Source organism: Sinocyclocheilus grahami, unplaced genomic scaffold, assembly GCF_001515645.1.
Source record: "Sinocyclocheilus grahami isolate Dianchi unplaced genomic scaffold, SAMN03320097.WGS_v1.1 scaffold1410.1, whole genome shotgun sequence".
Lineage (NCBI taxonomy): Eukaryota > Metazoa > Chordata > Actinopteri > Cypriniformes > Cyprinidae > Sinocyclocheilus > Sinocyclocheilus grahami.
This window is the reverse complement of record NW_015506589.1, coordinates 43,100-67,264: the sequence shown is the minus strand read 5'-3', so window position 1 is coordinate 67,264 and position 24,165 is coordinate 43,100. Positions and strand designations below refer to the sequence as shown.

The following is a 24,165-nucleotide window of genomic DNA, read 5'->3' as shown; positions in this document are numbered from 1 at the left end:
ACAATAAGTGAGAACTTTGCTCTGCCTTGACCAGATTCCGTAATTTCACAAGCCTTTGCTCTCCATTGCTCTCTTAGCTTATAGGGTAACTTTGTTACAATAATTTTCATATTGCTGGGCATGTTGAGTTCTTGCATATGTGAAAGTTCATCCATTTGATTACAACAGGTATGCAAAAACAAAGCATAAGCTTGCAATCCTGATACGTCCTCAGCCATTAATGTGGGCCAGCCCAAAGCTCTCTCCAAATAGGCAGTGGATACCTTGAATTCATTACCAAAATGTTCCCTTAACAGTCATTTAGCCAATGCATAGCCTCTTTCTGTGGTCAGGTGCTGGCAACTTCAGACCAGGTCTTTAGGCTGCCCCTTAGTAAACTGTTTGAGGAAATACAAATTATCCATTTCATTGCTAGATTTTTCCTCAATGCCATGTTCAAATGCTCTGATGAATGGAATATACTGCAATGGGTCGCCATTAAACACTAGGACCGCCATTTTAGGCAAGATATGAGGATATGCTTGTTGCTGAAGAAGATAAGTTGTTAATTCTTCTTGCCTTTTCCAAGACTTCAAGCAAGGGATCACCCTGAGGAGGAAGAACATGTGACACTTTATGGCCTCCCATATTACCTTGTAGCACTTGATCAGAATAGTGGAACCCAAATTATTCAGATGTGTGGACTATTTGTTGATATTTCCATCCTTTCCTGTGATCCTCTATTACAACTTGTGATGCAGAGGCACCAGCTGCTCAAGTTGTATGTGGCATTGAGTTCACTGACACATATTCGTTTGCACTTGGGTTCAAACCCTTTGGTGGAGAATCAAATTTGAAGTTATCGGTCACGTTAATCACCCCTTTGTTCACTCCGCTTTGATTTTGAACTTGCACAGCGTGAATGTTTACTTTGATTATCAGAAGTTTGTAACACAGAGATCTTTGCAGCTGAAGCTGTTATTTCAGCATCCAATTGTTCCTTTTTTCACCTCAATTCCTCCTCCTGAACTTCAATTGCATGTTTGGTTTTCAATGTAGCAGCGCTACATGACCTTTGTTTTCTACATTTTGATGTAGTATAAGACACATTTGAGATGCTGTCTCCAGGACCAACGTCATCATTTTCTTCACTCACTTCAGAGGTTTTCTGACCTTTTGCTGTGTCTGATAACTATCTATTCACACGTTCAGTGAACTCATTATTGGGTATCATATTTGCTTTAAACCATATTTCATGTTTTTCAGCTTCATCAACAGATAACAAAATTAACAAGGACCCATGTGCATCCCAAGCCTCTGAACACATCTTTTTTTAAGTTTTCAAAGGCTACACGTACCTCAGGTTCATATTCATTGTCATCTTATATTTAACCTGTTAATGGACTTGATTAGTTTCTGAGCCTTATTTAACTTAGCCTTTCTTTTTGCAACACATCAAGTTTTTCCACCAAAGCTTTAACTATTAATTTAACAGGTCTTTTCCCACTTTCAGACTTGTTTTCAACATTAGGCAGGCTTTGATTTGACTCAGTAACCCCGTCAGTACTCATACATTTTTAATTTTCCATTTTGCAAACAGCTGTGAACAAACAAACAATTCATAAACACAAGCAACATCCATCAGTCTTTGCAACAAATGCCATGGAATTACGATTGACCTGATTGTGTGCACACAAAATATCACATGGCCATTTTGATGTTGCAACAACAAACATACCTATAATCCAGTCAACCTAACGAGATGAGCACGCAGTGTAAATCCAACAACAAATCCACCAAGCGGGAAGAAATATAATCGAAAATGTGTCCACCAAGTCGAATCCAGTGATTAAATCCGGAACGCGTATGAAGAAATTATGCCCTCACGTGCAGCAACACAAATTCTTTATCCAAATGAATAGCATCCTCCTGTCCGTCGAAACGGATGTGCTGATTTTACTCCAGTGATGAATCAAGCAATATCCCAGCAACAAACATGCATTTGACACATAGAAATAGAGTTCATGCAAAACAGAGGTAAGATGCAAACAGTGTCTTTATTGCGTTCCAATGAATAACCTTTGCTTCCAGTTAGCTTACTGTGGCGTCAATCGACTAGTTCACATAGTAAAAATATCAAGTCCAAACCTTGTCAAGTCCAACACATAATCCAATAACAATGGTCAACATGATGAACGATCCTGAATGGTCAAAAACGGTGTGCTTCCCTACTACCAATACACACCTGTTGTCTCATTAACCCATTGTCCTTATATACCATGCCAGAGCGCCACCCAATGAACAAATATAAAATTGCATCAAAAGTGAGTGAAGTGACATGTGGCCAAGTATGGTTACCCATACTAGGAATTAGTGCTCTGCATTTAACCCATCCTAAGTGCACACACACAGCAGTGAACACACACAAACTGTGAACACACACCCGGAGCAGTGGGCAGCCATTTATGCTGCGGCGCCCGGGGAGCAGTTGGGGGTTCGGTGCCTTGCTCAAGGGCACCTCAGTCGTGGTATTGAAGGGGGGAGAGAGCGCACAGGTTATTCCCTCCCCCCACCTACAATCCCTGCCGGTACGAGACTCGAACCCGCAACCTTTGGGTTACGAGTCCGACTCTCTAACCATTAGGCCACAACTTCCCCCTTCCCCCTTCCCCCTTTGACTTTTCCTTTTATAATAATAATCTTATAATCAGATTCATTTAGTGTAAGTAATTGAGTGCAGCGGGGGGGGGGGTCTACTTTCACCAGCCCTTTTTAAAGTTTATATGAATGAATTATAGGAAGAATTAAGTGACTGTAAGACTGGATGCATGCTTCATAATAATATGACCAATCATTTTATGTATGCTGATGATTTAGTTGTTTTTTCCCAAAGTAGTGTTGGTTTTCAACAGCTGCTAAATATTTGTTCTGATTATGGGATTAGATATGATGTGCAATATAATACATAAAAGATTATTGCTGTTATATGCAGAACAAAATAAAATAAATAACTTAATTTCCCTGATTTTTATCTGTCAGGGCAAGTATTAAATGTGTAAAAAAAGAGAGCCTATGTGAGCTTCAGGTTGCTGTCATGTCTGTTTTGGGGTTTTGTTTCATGTTCATTGTTTTCATGTCTCTTATTTTGTCATAGTCATAATCCCTTTCTAGTCGTGTGATTTCCCTTGATCCTTTTGTATTCCTGCCTAGTGTGTGTTTCATGTTCTGATTGGTTGCTTTAGTCATGTGCCTTGTTTCCCATTAGTTATTGTCCTGTCATGTGGTTCTCAGTTCTGTTTGCTCATTGGTTGATTCTTGTCATGTGACCTTTAGTGTTTGCTATAATTAGCCCTCTTCTTGCTATTGTCTCTTGTTGTGTATTGATGTCGTAACCTGCTGTTGATGAGTTGTGTTTCTGTTTATGGTCAAGTCTGTTCATGCCAAGTCCGTTCATGTCATGTCAAGTTTGTTTCAAGTCAAGTCAAGTCTTTGTTTATTGTTTGGATTTCACATTGTAAATAAACTGCACTTGGGTTCATCATCACAACTCGACTCCAGTGGACTAATCATTACAGTTGCTTACAGTGACTGTATGAGGATTCTGCTGAAAAAAACAAGGTAGAGCAGTGCAGGTGATCAATTCTGTAAGGCAAGGGTTCAATCCTGTGTGGCTTTAATGAGAAATTTGATGTATACATTTATTTATCAGTTGGATGTTTCACAGGATGCTATTATATTGTTGTTGTCAAATTATAGGCTTACTGTGGTGCGATACCAGTCACTTATAAGAAAACATTGGTAGAACTGTCTCTTTTAATGTGTTTCGTACTGTTTGTGTTGTTTTAGTATTTTGCTAATGGACCTTGAGTCTGGAAATAAAGTTGAATGAATTAATGTGTGTTCACTACTCACTGCTGTCAGTGTGCACTTGGATGGGTTGAATTCAGAGGAAAATTACGAGTATGGGTTATCATACTTGGTTTATATGTCACTATCCATATCACTGTTTATTTTAATAAGAGTCAGTTGTGAGTCTAAACTCTACAGGAGCTTTACAGACTCGCAGACATGCCTGTTTTACACACGTCACTCAAACACAGAATCAGGAAACCAGAATCAGTTCAGAGAAAGTGAAAGTGTGGTTGAGCTGTTGTATGTTCGTGTCTGTATTCATGAAGTAAAATGGCAGAAGCCATATATTCTCAGGATGAGTTCATGTGTCCAGTGTGTCTGGATCTCCTGAAGGATCCGGTGACCATCCAGTGTGGACACAGTTACTGTGAGAGCTGTATCACAGCCCGCTGGGATCAGGAGGATCAGATGAGAGTCTACAGCTGCCCTCAGTGCAGACAGGCCTTCAGTCCAAGACCTGTTTTATCTAGAAACACCATGCTGGCTGAAGTGACAGAGAAACTGAAGAAGAGAAAACGTCCTGCTGACTGTTACGCTGGAGCTGGAGATGTGCAGTGTGACGTCTGTACTGGAAGAAAACACACAGCCGCCAAGTCCTGTCTGATGTGCCTGAACTCTTACTGTCAGGATCACCTCGAACAACATGAGAGTTGGTTTAGAGGAAAGAGACACAAAGTGACTGATGCTACTGGACAACTGCAGGAGATGATCTGCCAGAAACATGAGAAGCTTCTTGAGGTTTTCTGTCGCACTGATCAGAAATGTATATGTATGCTGTGTATGATGGATGAACATAAAAACCACGACACTGTATCAGCTGCAGAACAGACGACAGAGAAACAGGTATTTAAAACTAGACACTGATGAAATATTGCTGACACTAGTTTCATATGCACAATATTAACAGCTTACAGCATTAACACGTCACACGGCAGCAGAAATGAACAGCAGGTTCACTGTTGGCTGAAAATGCACCAGAAACCTTCATCAGCACAAACTTTCACTAAATGGGCTTTGATTAAACATAAAATGATGGCGTGAACTACTACCTGTTCTTTGACAATATATACTTTCATCAGTCAAAATACAAGCTCTACTACTGTACACCGCAGAAACACTGTCAGTGTGAAGCTCTACATCTGTGTCAGTTTCACTTTTATAATACTTGCATTTATTATCATCTGTATGTCCTGCAGAAGCAGCTGAAGGAGACGCAGAAGACGCTCCAGCAGAGAATCCAGCAGAGAGAGAAAGATCTTCAGCAGCTGAGAGAGGCTGTGGAGTCTCATAAGGTGAGTCTGGAGAAGAAGAGAAGTTTGTCTCCGTCTCAGTTCAGACTCACTGAAGCCTGAATCACTGTGTGTCCTAACAGCGCTCTGCACAGACAGCAGTGGAGGACAGTGAGACAATCTTTACTGAGCTCATCCGCCCCATTGAAAGACACTGCTCTGAGCTGATACGGCTAATTAGAGATCAGGAGAAGACTGCAGGGAGTCGAGCTGAAGGACGACTGGAGCAGGAGATCAATGATCTGAGGAGGAGAGACGCTGAGCTGGAGCAGCTTTCACACACACAGGATCACATCCAGTTCCTGCAGGTAACAGAGATCTAGAAGAACAGGATCATAGTGGACTTGAGCAGATCCTGCTGTGACAGAGACTCACAGAGAAACATTTCATGAGTGTGTTATTATATAATCATCGGTCATACTCCCATCTGAACATCTTCTTTTGAAAGAGACGCCACTTACAAATGGCTTTCAGCTCTGGAAATTTCTTGGGATTCATTTCTCTCAGCTCTTTCTTCTGGGAGATATATTTAGCTGTCAAACACCACCAGCGGCACCAACAGTTCAAAACATCACTTACATCTCAACTTTTTATCTCATTTCTCCTTTAGATTTATTATTATTGATATGAAATCAGTGAACTTGTTAATAGAGATTCTGAGAAACATTAATCAAAAATGGATCAGATGATCCTCAAACATGATCAAAATTCTTTATTGGCCTGTAACACATGGATGAATTTGACCATAAAGACCCCAAACATGAAGTCAGGCTGTATATTAGCAATGCTTCAGTGTATTGAAACCAAATCAAGCCTGACTGTGTATTTTCCTGAGCAAATCTACTCAACCCTACAGTGAGACTCTATTGATGTGCTTGAGCTGTTAGATGGACATTTATATTCTTAGCAGATGTTTTATCATTCAAACTATTTCCTAGAAAGTTCACATATAGTGTAAGTGGCAAATACTAGAATCTGTAGCTCTAATGTGATATAATGAATATGAGAAGAATAAAGCTGATGCTGAATTAAAGGGTTAGTTCACCCCAAAATGAAAATTAGCCCATAAATTACTCGCCCTCAAGTGATCCTAGGTGTATATGACTTTCTTCTTTCAAACGAATCGTTGTTTTGTTTTGATCTCTCCCCTGCGCTTCCGCGTTCATCACTTCGGAGTGGTGCATGCGCAGCGCTGACCTCATATTTAATTCCCCCGGAACTGTTTCCAGTGTACAACAGTGAGCGCAAGCTACATTAAAGTGATTATTACGTTTTGAATATGGATATTTTTCTTACAAAAACGCATCGATTCGCTACAGGATGACTTTGTTCACCCTCCCCATGCATGCAACACCCGCTGAGTGGCATTAAACTGCTTGAAAGATCAAAGACCATTTTTAATATAACTCCGACTGGATTTGTCTGAAAGAAGAAAGTCATATACACCTAGGATGCCTTGAGGGTGAGTAATTTATGGGCTAATTTTCATTTTTGGGTGAACTAACCCTTTAAGATGAGTTACTAAAGATCAGTCAAGTCAACATGGGTGAAGAGACTGCTTTTAGATAAGATGATTCAAATGTATAAGGAATTGTTTGATCCGTTTGTTATTTTTATGGGTGTGTGAGAATTTTTTTTTAATGATTTTTTTGACTAAGATTTTCTTCTTTTCTCTTTTAAAAGCAAGGACCACAATGGAAATAGTGATATTCCTTGAAAAGAAAGTTGTAACAGTGTATTGCTACTTTTTGTGTCAAATAATTCAATCTCAAACTCAATCGCAAAACTCAATAAATCAGATGTTCCTGCAGGTTACTGGGTGAAGTGTGGAGCTGATGAGTTTTTATTTCTGTTTTCTGTAGAGTTTCCAGTCTCTCTCAGCACATCCTGAATCTACAGACGTAAATGATGATCCCTTCATTTCTCTCGTCTCTTCTGATGGTCTGAGAGAATCTGTCCATCAGCTGAGAGACAAACTGGAGGATTTCTGCAAAGAGGAGCTCAAGAAGATCTCAGATGGAGGTAAAGTCCTGGAGATGCATCTGCTCTCAGAAACCAGTCCATCATCATCTCATATCATGGAGAACATCATATTAGAAATGGATGCAGGATCATGAGAAGCACACTGTTCATGTCCGTTTATTTCCACAGGGACACTCACCAGCATTGTTCCCAGAACCAGGAACGACTTCCTACAATGTAAGTCAGTCAGAAAACAAGCAGAAAAACTCACTGAGTGTCTTCATGTTCTTCCTGTAGAACAGTATTATGACTGATTATGTAAATGATGATTTGCACATGATATCTGCTCATCTGTACTGAAACACTGATGATACACTGAACATGAAGAGTTCAGCTACATGAAAAGATCAAACAGATTCATAATTCCTGATTCTGATGTGTTTTATCGCCATCAGATTCCCATCAGCTCACTCTGGATCTGAACACAGTGAATAAACACCTCCATCTTTCTGAGAGCAACAGAGTGATTACATTCACTTACACAGTCCAGTCGTATCCTGATCATCCAGACAGATTTGATGTGTATCGTCAGGTGTTGTGTAGAGAGAGTGTGTGTGGACGCTGTTACTGGGAGCTGGAGTGGAGAGGACGTGTGTATATATCAGTGTCATATAAGAGCATCAGCAGGAAGGGATCGGGTGATGAGTGTTGGTTTGGATTTAATGATCAGTCCTGGAGTTTGATCTGCTGTCCCTCCAGTTACTCATTCATACACAATAAGATACAGACTGTTCTCCCCGTAGAGTCCATCAGCAGTAGAATAGGAGTGTTTGTGGATCACAGTGCAGGAACTCTGTCCTTCTACAGCGTCTATGACACAATGAGCCTCATCCACACAGTCCAGACCACATTCACTCAGCCACTTTATCCTGGGGTTGGGGTTAAAAAAAGATCATCAGTGAAACTGTGCTGATGAACCAGAATAGACTGAGGAGAGATTCTACCCAGAATGCTTTGAGCTGCATGATACATCAGTAACAGTGAGATGTTATAGAGTCTCTTCTTTTCTGACATTAATACTGCAGCTGAACTTCTGTCACTGAAATAACGTCAGAATAAATGTGTAATAATTCCTCATACAGACAGTAAGATCAGTGTGTGAGTCCTGCTGAGTGGCTGTGTGTTTCTGTGCTTTTCTCAACCTGTTTGTGTTGATTTAGTTCTTAATGTAGTGTCACATCAATCATTTCTATTATTACTGTCATAATTACCTTTTAATTCATATGATCACATAGGAACAGATTTGTGTTCTTTTGTCATGAGTCATTGTTTTTATTGACACATTTAATTGTTAACTGTGAATTTATTTATTTATTTTTAGGTTACAGCTTGTTAATAATTGATTCTATTATAGATTAGTGGTTAAAGCCTGTAAATGACAAAATTTCAAGCTGTTGTGTGTGTCTGTGTCTTACTGTGAATCCTCCAGAGCATGTAGAGTGGTGGCTCCTCCTTGTATACGGGGTCAGTGTGTCCCACAGCAGCCTCACGAACACCGCGACTCTGAATCATTCTGCATTCAAAAACAATGTTTGTATTTCATAATTTAAATAATAAAGAAATTATATATAAATCAGTGCTGCAACAACTAATCAATGAAAATTAATATAGGAAAATAGTTAATATAATCATTATTGATTACTTTTGTCTGTGAAAGTGACGTGGCCAAGTATGGTTACCCATACTAGGAATTAGTGCTCGGCATTTAACCTATCCTAAGTGCGCACACACACACACCACCGTGAACAGACACCCGGAGCAGTGGGCAGCCATTTATGCTGCGGCACCCGGGGAGCAGTTGGGGGTTCGGTGCCTTGCTCAAGGGCACCTCAGTCGTGGTATTGAAGGTGGAAGAGAGCGCTGTACATTCACTCCCCCCACCTCCAATTCCTTTACCTTTGGGTCCAATTCCATTACCTTTGGGTTATGAATCCAACTCTCTAATCATTAGGCCACGACTTCCCCTTATGCTCTTACATCAAAACATTTACAGTATATATCTGTAACAAATGGTCCACTGAAGACGAGTTGAAGTGAGAACCCAAGTGCAGTTTATTTACACAAAAACAAAATATAATCCAAAAGACTTGACATGGCATAAACAGACTCACCGACAGCAGGCTTACAACTTCAATACACGACGAGAGACAATGGCAACAAGAGGGCTACTTATATATATTATTAAACACTAAGGGTCACATGACAAGAGTCAACCAATGAGAACATGACACATGAACCAAGGAACCAATCAGAACATAACAAGGGAATCACATGACAGAACATGACTAAGGCCAAACTACAAAATAAAAGACATGAAAACAATGAACAAGAAACAAGAAATAAAACCCAAACCCGACGTTACATGTCCCCCCTTCTAAGGGCGGCTCCAGACGCCCAAAGGCCAGGCCCATGAAGGGGAACAGGACCGTGGAACGATGGCAGACAGTGAAACACTGGAGGATCTGGGCCATTGAGCAATGGCAGACAGTGAAGCAGTAGAGGGCCTGGGCCGTGGAGCAGTGGCAGACTGTGGAGGCCACCAGGTCAGATCCAGAGGAGCATGGAGCCATGGCGGAGCCAGCAGAGCAGGAAGCCATGGCGGAGCCGGGCAAAACAGGGGGCCATGGCGGTGCCGGGCAGAGCAGGGGGCCATGGCAATGCCGGCAGAGCAGGGAGCCAGGGCAGATCCGGCAGAGCTGATGACCACCAGGTCAAAGACTGGAACACAGAGCATAGAGAGGTTAACAACAGCCTCTACGGCCGTAACAGGTCAAGAAGAGAGTTCATGGATGGACCCCTTGGCAGTGACAGGACGGGCAAAGAGTTCATGGACTGCTTCCATGGCAGTGACAGGACAGGCAGAGAGTTCATGAATGGCCTCCATGGCCATGACAGGACAGGCAGAGAGTTCATGAATTGCCTCCATGGCCATGACAGGACAGGCAGAGAATTCAGAAATGGAAGCCACCGCCTCTGGAGGTTCTGCAGCGGACGCCGCCACCTCTGGAGGCACTGGAGTGGATTTGTGGAAATTAGAGGCCTCTGGGGCAGACTAGTGGACAGAAGAGGCCTCTGGAGCAGATTTATTGACAGGAGAGGCCTCATGAGCAGACTTGTGGACAGGAGAGGCCTCAGAAGTGCAGTGTGCGGCCCAAACACTCAGGATGGCTACCGCCATCACGTGAAGTGTAGTAGACACAGTATGCTCACCGGACTTAAGTGTGTTGAGGCTGTGAGGCTTGAAAGTGTAGAGACCACTGGGATGCCAGCCGCTCGCACTAACATCAATGGTGGGTCCATCACACTGGCAATCAGTCTTTTCAGTCCTGCCCCAAGCTCCGCATCCTCGGAAGCTTGGGTACTACAGCCCTCCCCAAAAAAAATCCTTAAGGGAAACTTGCTTGGCAGCCATGGTGTGACGAGGCTCTGACGTGATGGCCGTGGTGAGGCTCAGGCGTGGTGGCCATCTTGGCCGGATAATCAGGCGTGGCGGCCAACTTGGCGGGGGAATCAGGTGGGCGGCCATCTTGGCAGGGGAATCAGGCATGGCGACCATCTTGCAAGAAGACTCTTGTGTGGCCGGCCCAACGTGAGCAGACTTTGGCTTAGCAGGCATGACGTGAGCAGGCCCTGGAGTAGCAGGCATGACGTGAGCAGGCCCTGGAGTAGCACATGTGACGTGAGCAGGCCCTGGAGTAACACACGTGACGTGAGCAGACTCTGGCTTGACAGACGTGACGTGAGCAGGCTCTGGTTTAGTGCCGTGTTCCTTCTCCACGACACCCACAGTGAAAGCAGATCCACTCAACCACAGAGAAAAATCTATATACTGTTCTAGAGTCCAGTGTGGGGTTTGTAGTGGCATCAAACATAATATTTCATGAGATAGTCCAAATGTCCTTGAGAGCAACATCATTAAAGTTCACCTGATAACAAAGTTCACAAAAATCACTCACGTAATCCTCTATAGACCTGTCACCTTGACGAAGGTAGAGGAGGCGTGAAACTGCTGGGTTCATGGTAGCGTTCTAGTTTTCTGTAACAAATGGTCCACTGAAGGTGAGTTGAAGTGAGAACCCAAGTGCAGTTTATTTACACAAAGAACAAAAGATAAAGATCTAAATTTCCCAGATTTGAATCTGTCAGGGCAAGTATTAAATGTTAAAGGTATTAAAAGATTTTCCGTATTTTAGTATAGTTCTTTCTTGTGTAATCAACATCTGATATGTTACCTTGTGACTCTTTCCTGATGTAATCTGTAAAGGTGTAAACCAAATACACAGGATGGCCCTTCTATCCTGTCTATTGTTAGTTCTCTGGTAGGAGGTTCTTATAGTATCGGTCTATTGTTTGAAGGCCATTTGGTACCAGGTATAAAGTCTGGTCACACAGTCAGACCAAAGTACTGGGTTAAGATATTTTGAAGAATGACATGCTGACATCCCTGTTGAAGACCGTCTACACTACTACCCTCAATATATTCTTCTCCCCACAAGAACTCGTCAAGCATACTTATTTTTATGTATTAAAGAAATCTAATACATTGGCGAGCGACCCAAACCTTTGCTCAGCCAAATACAGCAAAATCTAAAAATGTTGCGAGCCAACCAGGAGAAACAGATAAGACATTTCACCAACATCACTGCAACAAGAAGAAGTGAACAAAAGAATCTGGGAGATTCTACAGCTTCAACTAAAGTTGGGCATTTCTCATGAGTCTGTAGGAGCTATAGAAATGAGGTTTATAGCTTGGCCCTGTTCTCTTAAGTCTGTAAGAATCATTTAAGAAAGAGGTTTAGTCCGTTCTCATGAGACTGAAGGAGCCATAGATATATAGTACATGGTTTGGTCCTTTCACTGAAGTATGAAGGAATTGTTTATAAACAATTTGGTCCATTCATCAAGAGATTGTAGAAGCAGAGGCTTTATCCTTTCTCTTTTTGTCTGTAGAAATTGTTAAAGAAATAATTTAGCCCATTCGTCCAGAGACTGTAGAAACCATAGAAAGTGCTGGTACTGATGTTGCTGCAAGAATTGGAAATTCTTGACTGGGTGCTAATTTGGTAGCCCCTATTGTAGTTCTGAAATTAATCTTTTAACTGAGTTAGAAAATGATGGCATAAAACCATGAAACTATAAGTTTGTTGCCTTCCGTGAAACATACAGAAAGATCTAAAGTAAATTGTCTAAGAGACAAATTTGAATAAGTAATTCAGCCTTCTAAGCTAGAACTCAATTCAGACATCAAACAAGGAAAATTAGCCTGAAAGTGAATGATTAGTTTTAAATGTAGCATTGAAAACTAAGCAGAGCTTTTAAACTAATGATTTGTCTGTTTAACTAAAATGGTCAGTCTAACAAACTGCTGTGAATTTAAATCTGAATAAGCACCTTTAACAGTTCTAACACCTTTTGTTCTGTTTTTACACCTCTGAGGGCATTTTTCCTGAACTTGCCATGGCTGAGTCTGCACAAAACAATAGCAATGGTCCTGCATTGTGGCCAACAACAGAAAGACATGGGACAGAACCTCCAAATGTTCCATTGATCAGATGTTGGAAAATCTGAATGCATATTTGGACAAAAAGCTGGGACTGAGGAAGTGCCATGATGACATGTGCCAGAAGTACAGCATCAAGTACTCAGAGAGTGGACTATGGGCCTTGCCAGACATTAAAAGAGCTTATGGAAAGATGCAGCACTTAAGGACAAACACCAACAGAGATGGATTTTCTGTGATTTTGGTCAAACAAATTCTACAGCATCTGCAGAAGTGTGAGACTGACAAATTACAACGTGAGAACAAAGCAGAGAAAGCAAAAGTCAGAGCATTGGCTAAACAATTGCAGAATGTAAAGAAGGATGAAGAAAGACTGTTAAATAAGAATGACAAGTTGCTAACTTTTCTCTCCAAAATAGTCCAAATCTTCAAGCAGCTCTGTTGACAGTGAGACTGAATTTCTCTTCAACACATGTGTTCAGGCTACAAGGAACTCAAAGGTTAGACTTGCTCCGGTAATTGTCAAGAACAGAAGGACTAAAGTTGAAATTGACAATGAGGAGGAGAATGAGGAGGATGGTGAACGACGAACTCGCACTGTGACAAGTTGACAAATTGTCAACAGAATTGCCAGATGAGTACAAACAACCAAGGAAGGCTTGGCAATTTCTTCAACGCTTGCAGAAAATCTACAATTTACATCCACTAGCTGGTGTGAGGATTGTTAATGTGAACTTAAGAGACAATTACCAGAAAACATTAACAGAATGTGTTGAAAGAAGGATTGGTGCGTCTCAAGAAAACACAGGCTGGATGGGAAGCTGTACAAACTTTCGTGTTCAACTTGAAACCTGCAGAGGTTAATTGGGCTAAAATGACCTCTTACATGCAGAAGACAGGAGAAAGTGTTGCAGAGTTTGAAGAACGCTCCAGACAGACTTGGACAGAACATGCTGGTGTGAACAACAACATTGAATATCTCAGTAAAGATACTAGCATGCCTCTTAAAACCACATTTGTGAATGGACTGAAACCTGAAATTTCTAAAACCCTTAAAATCAAGTATGATGACTGGGACAGCACTGGACCAATATTTATGCAGATTGTTGAATGGTCAGCAAAGGTTTAAAGAACACAAAAAGTCAATCTCAGAGCTTTGCAATCCAAAACCTTGTCATACAACAACAGGACAAAGGGGTATGAAGAAAGTGAATATCAGAGACACTCAAAAGCAAAAACTCAGGGAAGATGCAGACATTGCAACAAAGAAGGACACTGGGTTCGTGATTGCAAGCTGAGTTTGAGACATCAAAGTGATGATGAGGCCACCTGTTAAAGAGGTCTCAGCAGTTGACAGCCAAAAAAAACAGACTCCGCTAAAAGCTGTTGAGCCGCAGGGAAGCTGAAGAACCTCTATCTGCAGCACCAATTAGTAACATATCATCCAACAACTGTACTCCACATGTATTCAAATAACAACAACAAATGAAGACACTACCCCAAAGGTAAAAACATACACAGAAGTCTCAACAGCTAAAGCCAAAGATGATGTCCTAATAGATGGTGCTGCTAAACAAGCCGTAAAGGAGAGAGGTGTAAGAAAACTTAAGCAAGACAGACAGCAGGACAGTAAACAAATGCAAAATTAAAAGCACAAAGTATCATCACTGATGGAAAATGGAGATGAACTGCATGATGACAGCCAAATGCAGTGAGGAAAACCACAGGGAAACTATAAGGAGACTATGCCCTTTTGAACATATTACAGGCCGGCCCATTTCCAGTAAAAATCTGACATCTGACAGCCTTGCCCAAACTGATGAAAGACTCAGCCTGGCGGTACACAGTGCCAAGAATAAAGTTTTGAAACCTCCAAAAGGGGGACATGGTATGGTAATGATTAAAAAAACTCAAGAGGTCACAACGAGAATCCAGGTGGGAAAGCCCACTTCAGGATCTCTTGGTAGCTGATAGAGCAGCTAAGGTGAATGGAAAAGAAAAGTGGATCGACATGAGCCAGTGGGATTTGAAACATCTGCCTAGAGACGAGGGATGGATGGCAGTAGTGTTTTTCAGAGTCCAGATATGGTGGGACTAAGGTTTTTAGCTTGTCGCCTGAGGATGAAGACATAAACATACCACCACTGATAAACACTGTAGTGTCCTCCCTAAATTACATAGGGGCAGTTTTATTGGCAGTAAGGCAGGATTTGTTTAAAAAAGATATGTTTCCCTTTTCTCTTGTGTGTGATTGCAGGTGTTCCAGCATTCCAGAGGATGAGGAAGACATCTAACTCTTAGACTGCATTGCACTGGACACCTAGATGAACATGCCTGAACATCCACAGAACACAATAACATCCACCACTTTCACAATGTCAAAATAAAAAAGGACTTAAGCATTCAAAAGAATTCAAACTTCACCATGAACTCTTATTCTTTCATCTTAAGTAATGGAGCCTGCATGAAGTATGCTGTATTCATGATTGCTGAAAAGTATGTTTTGTGATCAAAAATGATCAAAGGGGGGGATTGAAGGATTTTGTGTATTTTAGTATAGTTCTTTCTTGTGTAATCAACATCTGATATGTCACCTTGTGACTCTTTCCTGATGTAATCTGTAAAGGTGTAAAACAAATACACAGGATGGCCCTTCTATCCTGTCTCTCCAGTAGGAGGTCCTCTGTCTATTGTTTGAAGGGTGACTCTTTCCTGATGTAATCTGTAAAGACGTAAACCAAATACACAGGATGGCCCTTCTATCCTGTCTATTCTTAGTTCTCCATTAGGAGGTCCTAATAGTATCGGTCTATTGTTTGAAGGCCATTTGGTACCAGGTATAAAGTCTGGTCACACAGACAGTACTTTGGGTTAAGATATTTTGAAGGCCGACACGCTAACATCGCTGTTGAACACCTGCTACACTACTACCTTCAATAAATTCTTCTCCCCACAAAAACTCTGGTCAAGCATACTAATTTTTATGTATTAGAGAAATCTAACACATTGGCGAGCCACCCAAACCTTTACTTAGCCAAATACAGCTAAATCTAACAATGTGGGTTAAGATATTTTGAAGGCCGACACGCTAACATCGCTGTTGAACACCTGCTACACTACTACCTTCAATAAATTCTTCTCCCCACAAAAACTCTGGTCAAGCATACTTATTTTTATGTATTAGAGAAATCTAACACATTGGCGAGCCACCCAAACCTTTACTTAGCCAAATACAGCTAAATCTAACAATATGTGCACTAAAACAAAATATTTGGGTCATATCATTAACGATGAAATGAGTAATGATGATGACATGTATAAGAAGTCTCGTACGTTATATACTCGAGCAAATATGTTTGTGAGAAAAAAATGTATGTGTTCGGATCAGGGAAAAATAAATCTATTTTGAGCATATTGTCCATTTTTGATACTGCTTTTGTGGGTTAAGATAAAAAAAGAGAGCCTATATGAGCTTCAGCTTGTTAACAGTGACTGTATGAGAATTGTGCTGAAAAAAACAAGGTGCAGCAGTGCAGGTGATCTATTCGGTAAGGCAAGAGTTCAATCCTTTCTGGCTTTAATGAGAAATTTGATGTATAAATGTATTTGTCGGTTGGATTTTTCACAGGATGCTATTATAATGTTGTTGTCCTAGGCTTGCTGTGGTGCAATACCAATCACTTATAAGAAAACATTGGTAGAACTGTCTTTTTTAATGTGTTTCATACTGTTTTGAATTGTTTTATTGTTTTGCTAATGGACCTTGAGCCTGGCAATAAAATTGAATGAATGAGTGTGTAACGTGAGGAGGCGTGACAATGGATATGTGTATCCAAATGCAGCCTTTAATGATAAACGTAGTCAGAAAGGCAGGGTCCAGTACCAGCGAACAGTTATATCCAAGGCAATCCAAAAGAGTAATCCAACAAACAGGCAAAGGTCAGGGCAGGCAGGTAAGCAGTCAGAAACCAGGTAAACAGATCAAGATCAAAAAATATGAAGCCAAGGCAAGGGAAGGCAAGGCAAGGCAAGGAAACACGGGTAAACATTACAGAAAACATTACAGGCTAACAATACACAGCAATGTGAGTGTGTGTGAGTGCATCTTTGGGTGCGTTCATATTTGTAGTTCGGTTCTCTTGGTTCGTTTGGTCCGGACCAAAAAAAGGAAATTATTCACTTGATCCTGGTCCACTTAATGTTCACACTGGCATTTTTGACAGCGAACCTATATGTTCACAACATGATTGGTCGGGTTGAATGACATATATATTGTGACAGAACCGAACACCCCAAACAAAAGGTGTGTTAGACTTAAAGCAGCGCTGAGCAGACCGATCGGTGTATGATATCAAAGTACCCATTCAACGATCGGTCTGCTCGGTGCCGCTTTAAGTCGAACACACCTAATGTCGTCTGCTGGACTAAGTGCACTCATTGCTGGGTGTACATATGATTTTATTTTCACCACCTGCGAACTCACTTAGAGCTCCAAAAAGGCACTTTACCTCCTCGTTGCTCCACGATTGTCCTCTGATAATTTAGTTTTGGATACACCGCTCGTTCTGCATCATCAAATCATGTCACATGGCTTCTCATCTTGTCATTACTTCCTGTTTTTGGTTTGTTTAGAAGTATTTGGTCCGTGTTGTGTTCATATTTAATTTGAATTACTCAAATGAACCGCACTAACAGAGCAATCGTACCAGAGTTCATTTTAATCAAACCAAACTTGACAAGTGTGAACACACCCTTAAATAGTCCTCCTGATTGGAAACGGGATGTGTCTGATGTGTCTGTAAATTAGTTCTTAGCTGAAGGCCACCAGGGCAGGTATGACGATCCACATGGTGGAACAGGTGACCACCAAGGAGGATCAAACATAACTGGAACAGAAAGCACAGAGAGGTTAAGAGCGGCCTCTGTGGCCATAACAGGACAAGCAGACCAGGTCTCCATGGTTGTCACAGGACAGGCAGGGAGTTCATAAACGTTTTTGTTCTTGGCCGTGACAGGACAAACTGAGGGTTCAGAAATGGCCTCCTTAGCCATTACAGGACAACCTGAAAGCTCAAGTCAAGTCAAGTCTGCTTTATTGTCAATTCTTCCACATGTACAGCACATACACACAGAGAATTGAAATTGCGTTACTCTCAGACCCTTGGTGCATACAGATAACACTAACAGTAGAACATAAATACAGATAGATACAGATTAAATATAAAAATACAACTATACAAATATACAAGTAAGGTAAAATGTAAAAAATTAAAAAATATATATATAAAGCAGCACAAGGCACATGGCAGATAGAGTGCAAACCAGTGAAGTAAACAACAGTGCAGATATAATGATTTGTAGTGCAAAAGAGCTTATTCAGACTGATTAAAGTGACAGTGTGTATGTGTATTTGGGAGGGGGGAGTGGGAGAGTCCATCAGAGGGTCAGAGTTCAGTGGTGCGTGGGGCAAAAGAGGGGAGAGGGGGCAAGGTCGGGAGGGAGTTCAGCTTCCTGACAGCCTGATGGATGAAGCTGTCCTACAGTCTGCTGGTCCTGGCCTGGAGACTCCGCAGTCTCCTCCCTGATGGCAGCAGACTGAAGAAGCTGTGTGTCGGGTATAAGGAGGTTGGAGTTGTGTGACGGTGTGCAGTCGTGGGTCAGCAGAGTGAAGAGGAGGGGGCTCAGCACACATCCTTGGGGGGCCCCAGTGTTCAGTGTGATGTTGCTGGATGTGTTGCTGCCGACCCGTACTGCCTGAGGTCTTCCCGTCAGGAAGTCCAACAGCCAGTTGCACAGCGAAGTGTTGAGCCCCAGCTGGACCAGTTTGTGAATGAGCTGTTGAGGGATGATTGTGTTGAATGCTGAACTGAAGTCTATGAACAGCATTCTGACGTATGAGTCTTTTTTGTCCAGGTGTGTGAGTGCTGAGTGGAGGGTAGTGGCGATGGCGTCATCGGTCGAGCGTTTGGACCGATATGCAAACTGGAAGGGGTCCAGGGAGGGGGGGAGGGCAGACTTGATGTGGTGCATGACTAGCCATTCAAAGCACTTCATGAGGATAGGGGTAAGTTCAACTGGACGGTAGTCATTGAAGCAGGATGGAGACGACTTTTTTGGGACTGGAATAATGGTAGTAGCTTTGAAGCATGTGAGGACAACAGCCTGGCTTAGCGAGATGTTGAAAATGTCTGTGAAGACATCGGTGAGTTCCACTGCACAGTCTCTCAGTACACGCCCAGGAATGTTGTCAGGACCCGGAGCTTTGCGTGCATTGATCCTGCTGAGGGATCTCTTCACGCTGGCCGGGGACAGCATCATCACCTGGTCGCCGGGAGGAGGTGGAGTCTTCTGTGCAGTGGTGCTGTTTTGTGCCTCAAAGCGAGCGAAGACGACATTCAGCTCGTTCAGCAGGGAGATGGTGCTGTCACGGGTGCGTGGTGGGGGCTTGTAGTCCGTAATGGTCTGTGCAGTGTTTGCAGACCACAACAGCATCGCGGCACCACGCATCATTGATGTAAACACAAAGCCCTCCGCCGCGGGTCTTACCTCCCTCGACGCGAGCTCTGTCCGCTCGATAGCATGTCAGCTGATCGAGATGAATAGCGCAATCCAGAACGCTGTTGTTGAGCCATGTTTCCGTGAACACAAAAACACAACAGTCTCTTACAGTCCTCTGAGTTGAGCGTAGTATTCGGATGTAGTCCAGTTTATTGTCCAAACAGCGTACGTTAGCCAGTACGATGGTGGGGATAGCTGGCTTGTGTGGGTTAGCCGCTAGCCTAGCCCGGATACCTCCGTGCTTGCCCCTCTTCTGCTTCTTCTAACGGCGCTTTTGGCACCTCCGCTGTGGGCGAGATGCAGTAGTGGGGATCGGGGATGGTGTGGGCCTCTGGAGCAGAGTTTAACTCTAAAATGTGGTTCTGCCGACATCGAGCAGAAACTCACGACTGTATGCGTGCTTAGAGACAGATAGATGTGACGAATACGTACAAAAACACTGCGACTCACAAGACAAAAAACAAGAAAACACCTTTCTGTCGGAAGAGAGAGACGCCGCAGCATGTGAACGCGCCGCCATCTTGCATAAAAGATGCAAGAGCTTCAACAGATGCAAAGACAGCCTCATTGTCAGTGACAGGACAAACTGAGAGTTCTGAAGTGAGTATCAACGCTCTGAGAGAAGCTGAAGTGGACACCGCCACCTCAGGAGGTTCTGCAGTGAATGCCGCCACCTCTGGAGATTCTGCAGCAGGAGCCACCACCTCAGGAGGAGCAGTAGCAACAGGAGCTTCAACAGACACAGAGAGCTCAGAAACGGCACTCGCTGCCATAACAGAGGCATTAGGAAACAGGGAGAGTTCAAAGATAGTGTCTGTGGTCGGAACAGAGGAGACAAGAAACACAGAAAGCTTGGGGAACAGGAGGATCTGCAATGGAAGTTGTCATTGAACTCAGGGGGAACTGGATCGGACTTGGGGACTGGAGCAAACTCGGGAATGGATTTGAGGACAGGAGCAGGCTCGTGAGCGGACTCAGGGACTGGAGTGGGCTTGTGAGAAGACTCAGGGACTGTAGAAGGCTCGTGAATGGACTCAGGGACCATAGCGGGCTCCACCACCTCAGAAGGTTCTGCAGCAGAAGCTGCCACCTCTCGGGGAGCTACAGCAGTGTGTGCAGCCCAAATGCATAGAATGGCAGTAGCCATCACAGGCAGGACAGAGATCACAGCGTCTATTTCCGAGACAGACAGCGCTGTGCTCGGTAAACTAGACAGATTAGTGACCAGCTGGCTTGGAAGGTTGAGTGGCAAAGGTGAGGGATGGAGTGCCCTCTAGCAGAGTTCATGGGAACTCCAGCTGGTGATCGTAACAATGTGTGTGTGTGTGTGGGTGTGTGTGTTTGTGTGTGTGTGTGTGTGTTCACTACTCACTGCTGTCAGTGTGCACTTGGATGGGTTGAATTCAGAGGACAAATTATGAGTATGGGTTATCATACTTGGCTTAAACGTCACTATCCCTATCACTGTTTACTTTAATAAGAGCCAAGTGTGTCAAAACTAAACTCCACAGGAGCTTTATATACTTGCAGACATGTCTGTTTTACACACGTCACTCAAACACAGAACCAGGAACCAGGAATCAGTTCAAGGAAAGAGAAAGTGAAAGTATAGTTGAACTGTTATGTGTTTCTGTCTCTGTATTCATGCAGTAAAATGGCAGAAGCCAGATTTTCTCAGGATGAGTTTACATGTCCAGTGTGTCTGGATCTCCTGAAGGATCCAGTGACAATCCAGTGTGGACACAGTTACTGTGAGAGCTGTATTACAGACTGCTGGGATCAGGAGGATCAGATGAGAGTCTACAGCTGCCCTCGGTGCAGACAGACCTTCAGTCCAAGACCTGCTTTATCTAGAAACAGCATGCTGGTTGAAGTGACAGAGATGTCCAGTGTGTCTGGATCTCCTGAAGGATCCAGTGACCATCCAGTGTGGACACAGTTACTGTGAGAGCTGTATTACAGACCGCTGGGATCAGGAGGATCAGATGAGAGTCTACAGCTGCCCTCGGTGCAGACAGACCTTCAGTCCAAGACCTGCTTTATCTAGAAACAGCATGCTGGTTGAAGTGACAGAGAAACTGAAGAAGAGGAAACGTCCAGCTGATTGTTACGCTGGAGCTGGAGATGTGCAGTGTGATGTCTGTACTGGAATAAAATACACAGCCGTCAAGTCCTGTCTGATGTGTCTGAACTCTTACTGTCAGGATCACCTCGAACAACATGAGAGTTGGTTTAGAGGAAAGAGACATAATTTGACTGAAGCCACTGGACAACTGCAGGAGATGATCTGCCAGAAACATGAGAAGCTCCTTGAGGTTTTCTGTCGCACTGACCAGAAATATATATGTATGCTGTGTACGATTATTGAACATAAAAACCATGACGTTGTATCAGCTGCAGAACAGACGACAGAGAAACAGGTATTTAAAACTAGACACTGATTGCTGACACTCTTTTCATATGACACTCGTTTAATATGCACTATATGAACAGCTTACAGCATTCACATGTCACATGGCAGCAGAAATTAACAGCAGTTTCATAGTTGGCTGAAAATACACCGGAAACCTTCATCACAATCTTTCACTAAATACGCTTTGATTAAACAACATAAAATAATGGACTGAACTATTCACCTGTTCATTGACCAAATATATACTTATCAGTTAAATACAAGCTCTTCTACTGTACACAGCAGAAACACTGTCAGTGTGAAGCTCTACGTCTATGTCAGTTTCACTTTTATAATACTTACACTTACAGTGTGAAACAGGCATTAATCTTCATCATAATTCATGTATGATGATTGTAACTGATGATCACTTTTGGAGTATGAACCTACAGCCATTAGTTATCAGTCCTACGTTTACTGGATTCATCTGTTGACATGATGATTTAGTGCCAGTAGTTTTCTGTGAGATTTATTATCATCTGTATGTCCTGCAGAAGCAGCTGAAGGAGACGCAGAAGACGTTCCAGCAAAGAATCAAGCAGAGAGAGAAAGATCTTCAGCAGCTGAGAGAGTCTGTGGAGTCTCATAAGGTGAGTCTGGAGAAGAAGAGAAGTTTGTCTCCATCTCAGTTCAGACTCACTGAAGCCTGAATCACTGTGTGTCCTAACAGCGCTCTGCACAGACAGCAGTGGAGGACAGTGAGAGGATCTTTACTGAGCTCATCCGCTCCATTGAGAGACGCTGCTCTGAGCTGATAAGGCTGATCAGAGAATCTTTAAAGGCTGCAGTGAGTCAAGCTGAAGGACGACTGGAGCGACTGGAGCAGGAGATCAATGATCTGAGGAGGAGAGACGCTGAGCTGGAGCAGCTTTCACACACACAGGATCACATCCAGTTCCTGCAGGTAACACAGATCTAGAAGAACAGGATCATAGTGGACTTGAGCAGATCCTGCTGTGACAGAGACTCACAGAGAAACATTTCATGAGTGTGTTATTATATAATCATCAGTCAGACTCTCACCTGAACATCCTCTTTTGAAAGAGACGCCACTTACAAATGGCTTTCAGCTCTGGAAATCTCTTAGGAATCATTTCTCTGAGCTCTTTCTTCTGGAAGATATATTTAGCTGTCAAACACCACCAGCAGCACCAACAGTGCAAAAATTCACTTATATCTCAACTTTTGACCTCATTTTCCCTTTAGATTTATTACTATTGATTTGAAATCAGTGAACTCATTAATACAGATTCTGAGTAACATTCATCAAAATTGGATCAGATGATTCTCAAACCTGATAAAACGGATCTTTATTGACCTGTAACACATGGATGAATTTGACCATAAAGACCCCAAACATGAAGTCAGGCTGTATATTAAGCAATGCTTCAGTGTATTGAAACCAAAACAAACCTGGCTGTGTCTTAAGGGTCCTTGTGAAGTTTCAGTGTCTCTAACCGCTCTAAAGTTATAAATAATGGTCAATCTAATCATAGCCTTTGAGCTGCTTTTCCTGAGAATATCTACTCAACCCTACAATGAGACTCCATTGATATGCTTGAGCTGTTAGATGGACATTGCTGTTCTTAGCAGATGTTTTATCATCCAAACTATTTCCTAGAAAGTTCACATATACAATCATGGCCAAAAGTTTTGGCAGTGACATAAATTTTATGTTTTGCAAAGTTTGCTGCTTAAAAGGGGTCATATGATGCGATTTCTATATTTCCTTTTCTTTAGTGTGTTATGTAGCTATTTGTGCATGTATAAGATCTGCAGAGTTACAAAGCTCCCACAAAAGGATTTATTCTATCTAAAAGAGAAGGCTGATCCAGACCGGGCTAAAATGCCTCATTCAAACACGCCCCCACATGTCTACATCACGATGTGGAAATATTTGTGTAATGCCGCCCAAATGTTCAAGGTGTGGTTTCAGGAACCGCAGTAGTGTTGATACAGCCATGTCAGGGAGACGTTGTGTGTTTCTGTGCGAAAGCAAAAGCCCTTTATTTGGCCTTCCGAAAGTAGATGCAATGAGGAATCATTGGTTAAGATTTATTTACAACAGAACAGCACAACCCAGATGTTCGAATTTGTGCAACGCATTTTATGGGTGACAGTTTTGTGAACCTAGGAGAGTAGCCTACCAGGCTGGCTGTGCAAAGGCTATTTCTAAAAAAAAAAAAAAAGGTAAATTCCGACTTGGCTATGACAATCTGGTGCTTATTCCAAATCAGCTACTGTAAGTATGTTTTCTTAAGAGTTTAAGTATTTACTATTGACTGTTCAAATGCGGAGTTTTGTGCCGTGTAGAATATCGCATTGTGTGTGTGTGTGTGTGAGAGAGAGAGAGACAGGGTCACATTACAGTGGAGTCAGCTTTCTTAATCGCGGCTTGTGTACTGCAAATACATACGAGCACCAACACTGTGGCTGCCACCCGCCCCTGTTCC

At 42.6% G+C, this 24,165-nt stretch overlaps 2 protein-coding genes and 1 pseudogene across 2 annotated transcripts in view; all 3 read left to right on the top strand.

The window, feature by feature from the left end:
- Nucleotides 1–3,945: 3,945 nt before the first annotated feature.
- On the top strand, nucleotides 3,946–8,190 carry LOC107570060 (tripartite motif-containing protein 16-like). Its single transcript, XM_016256252.1, has 6 exons — nucleotides 3,946–4,734; nucleotides 5,088–5,183; nucleotides 5,264–5,488; nucleotides 7,043–7,202; nucleotides 7,332–7,379; nucleotides 7,598–8,190. The coding sequence occupies exons 1-6, from the start codon at nucleotides 4,162–4,164 to the stop codon at nucleotides 8,113–8,115; spliced, it is 1,620 nt and encodes a 539-aa protein (XP_016111738.1). The 5' UTR covers nucleotides 3,946–4,161; the 3' UTR covers nucleotides 8,116–8,190.
- Nucleotides 8,191–12,573: 4,383 nt separating this feature from the next.
- Nucleotides 12,574–14,108, top strand: LOC107570051 (uncharacterized; annotated as a pseudogene).
- A 6,773-nt stretch (nucleotides 14,109–20,881) lies between these two features.
- The window catches only part of LOC107570061 (tripartite motif-containing protein 16-like), a 9,464-nt gene continuing 6,180 nt past the window's right edge, over nucleotides 20,882–24,165 (top strand). Inside the window, exons 1-5 of the mRNA XM_016256253.1 lie at nucleotides 20,882–20,994; nucleotide 21,151; nucleotides 21,189–21,680; nucleotides 22,207–22,302; nucleotides 22,383–22,616. Coding sequence (XP_016111739.1) covers nucleotides 20,915–20,994; nucleotide 21,151; nucleotides 21,189–21,680; nucleotides 22,207–22,302; nucleotides 22,383–22,616 — 903 coding nt within the window. The 5' untranslated portion in view covers nucleotides 20,882–20,914. The remainder of the gene's footprint in view (nucleotides 20,995–21,150; nucleotides 21,152–21,188; nucleotides 21,681–22,206; nucleotides 22,303–22,382; nucleotides 22,617–24,165) is intronic.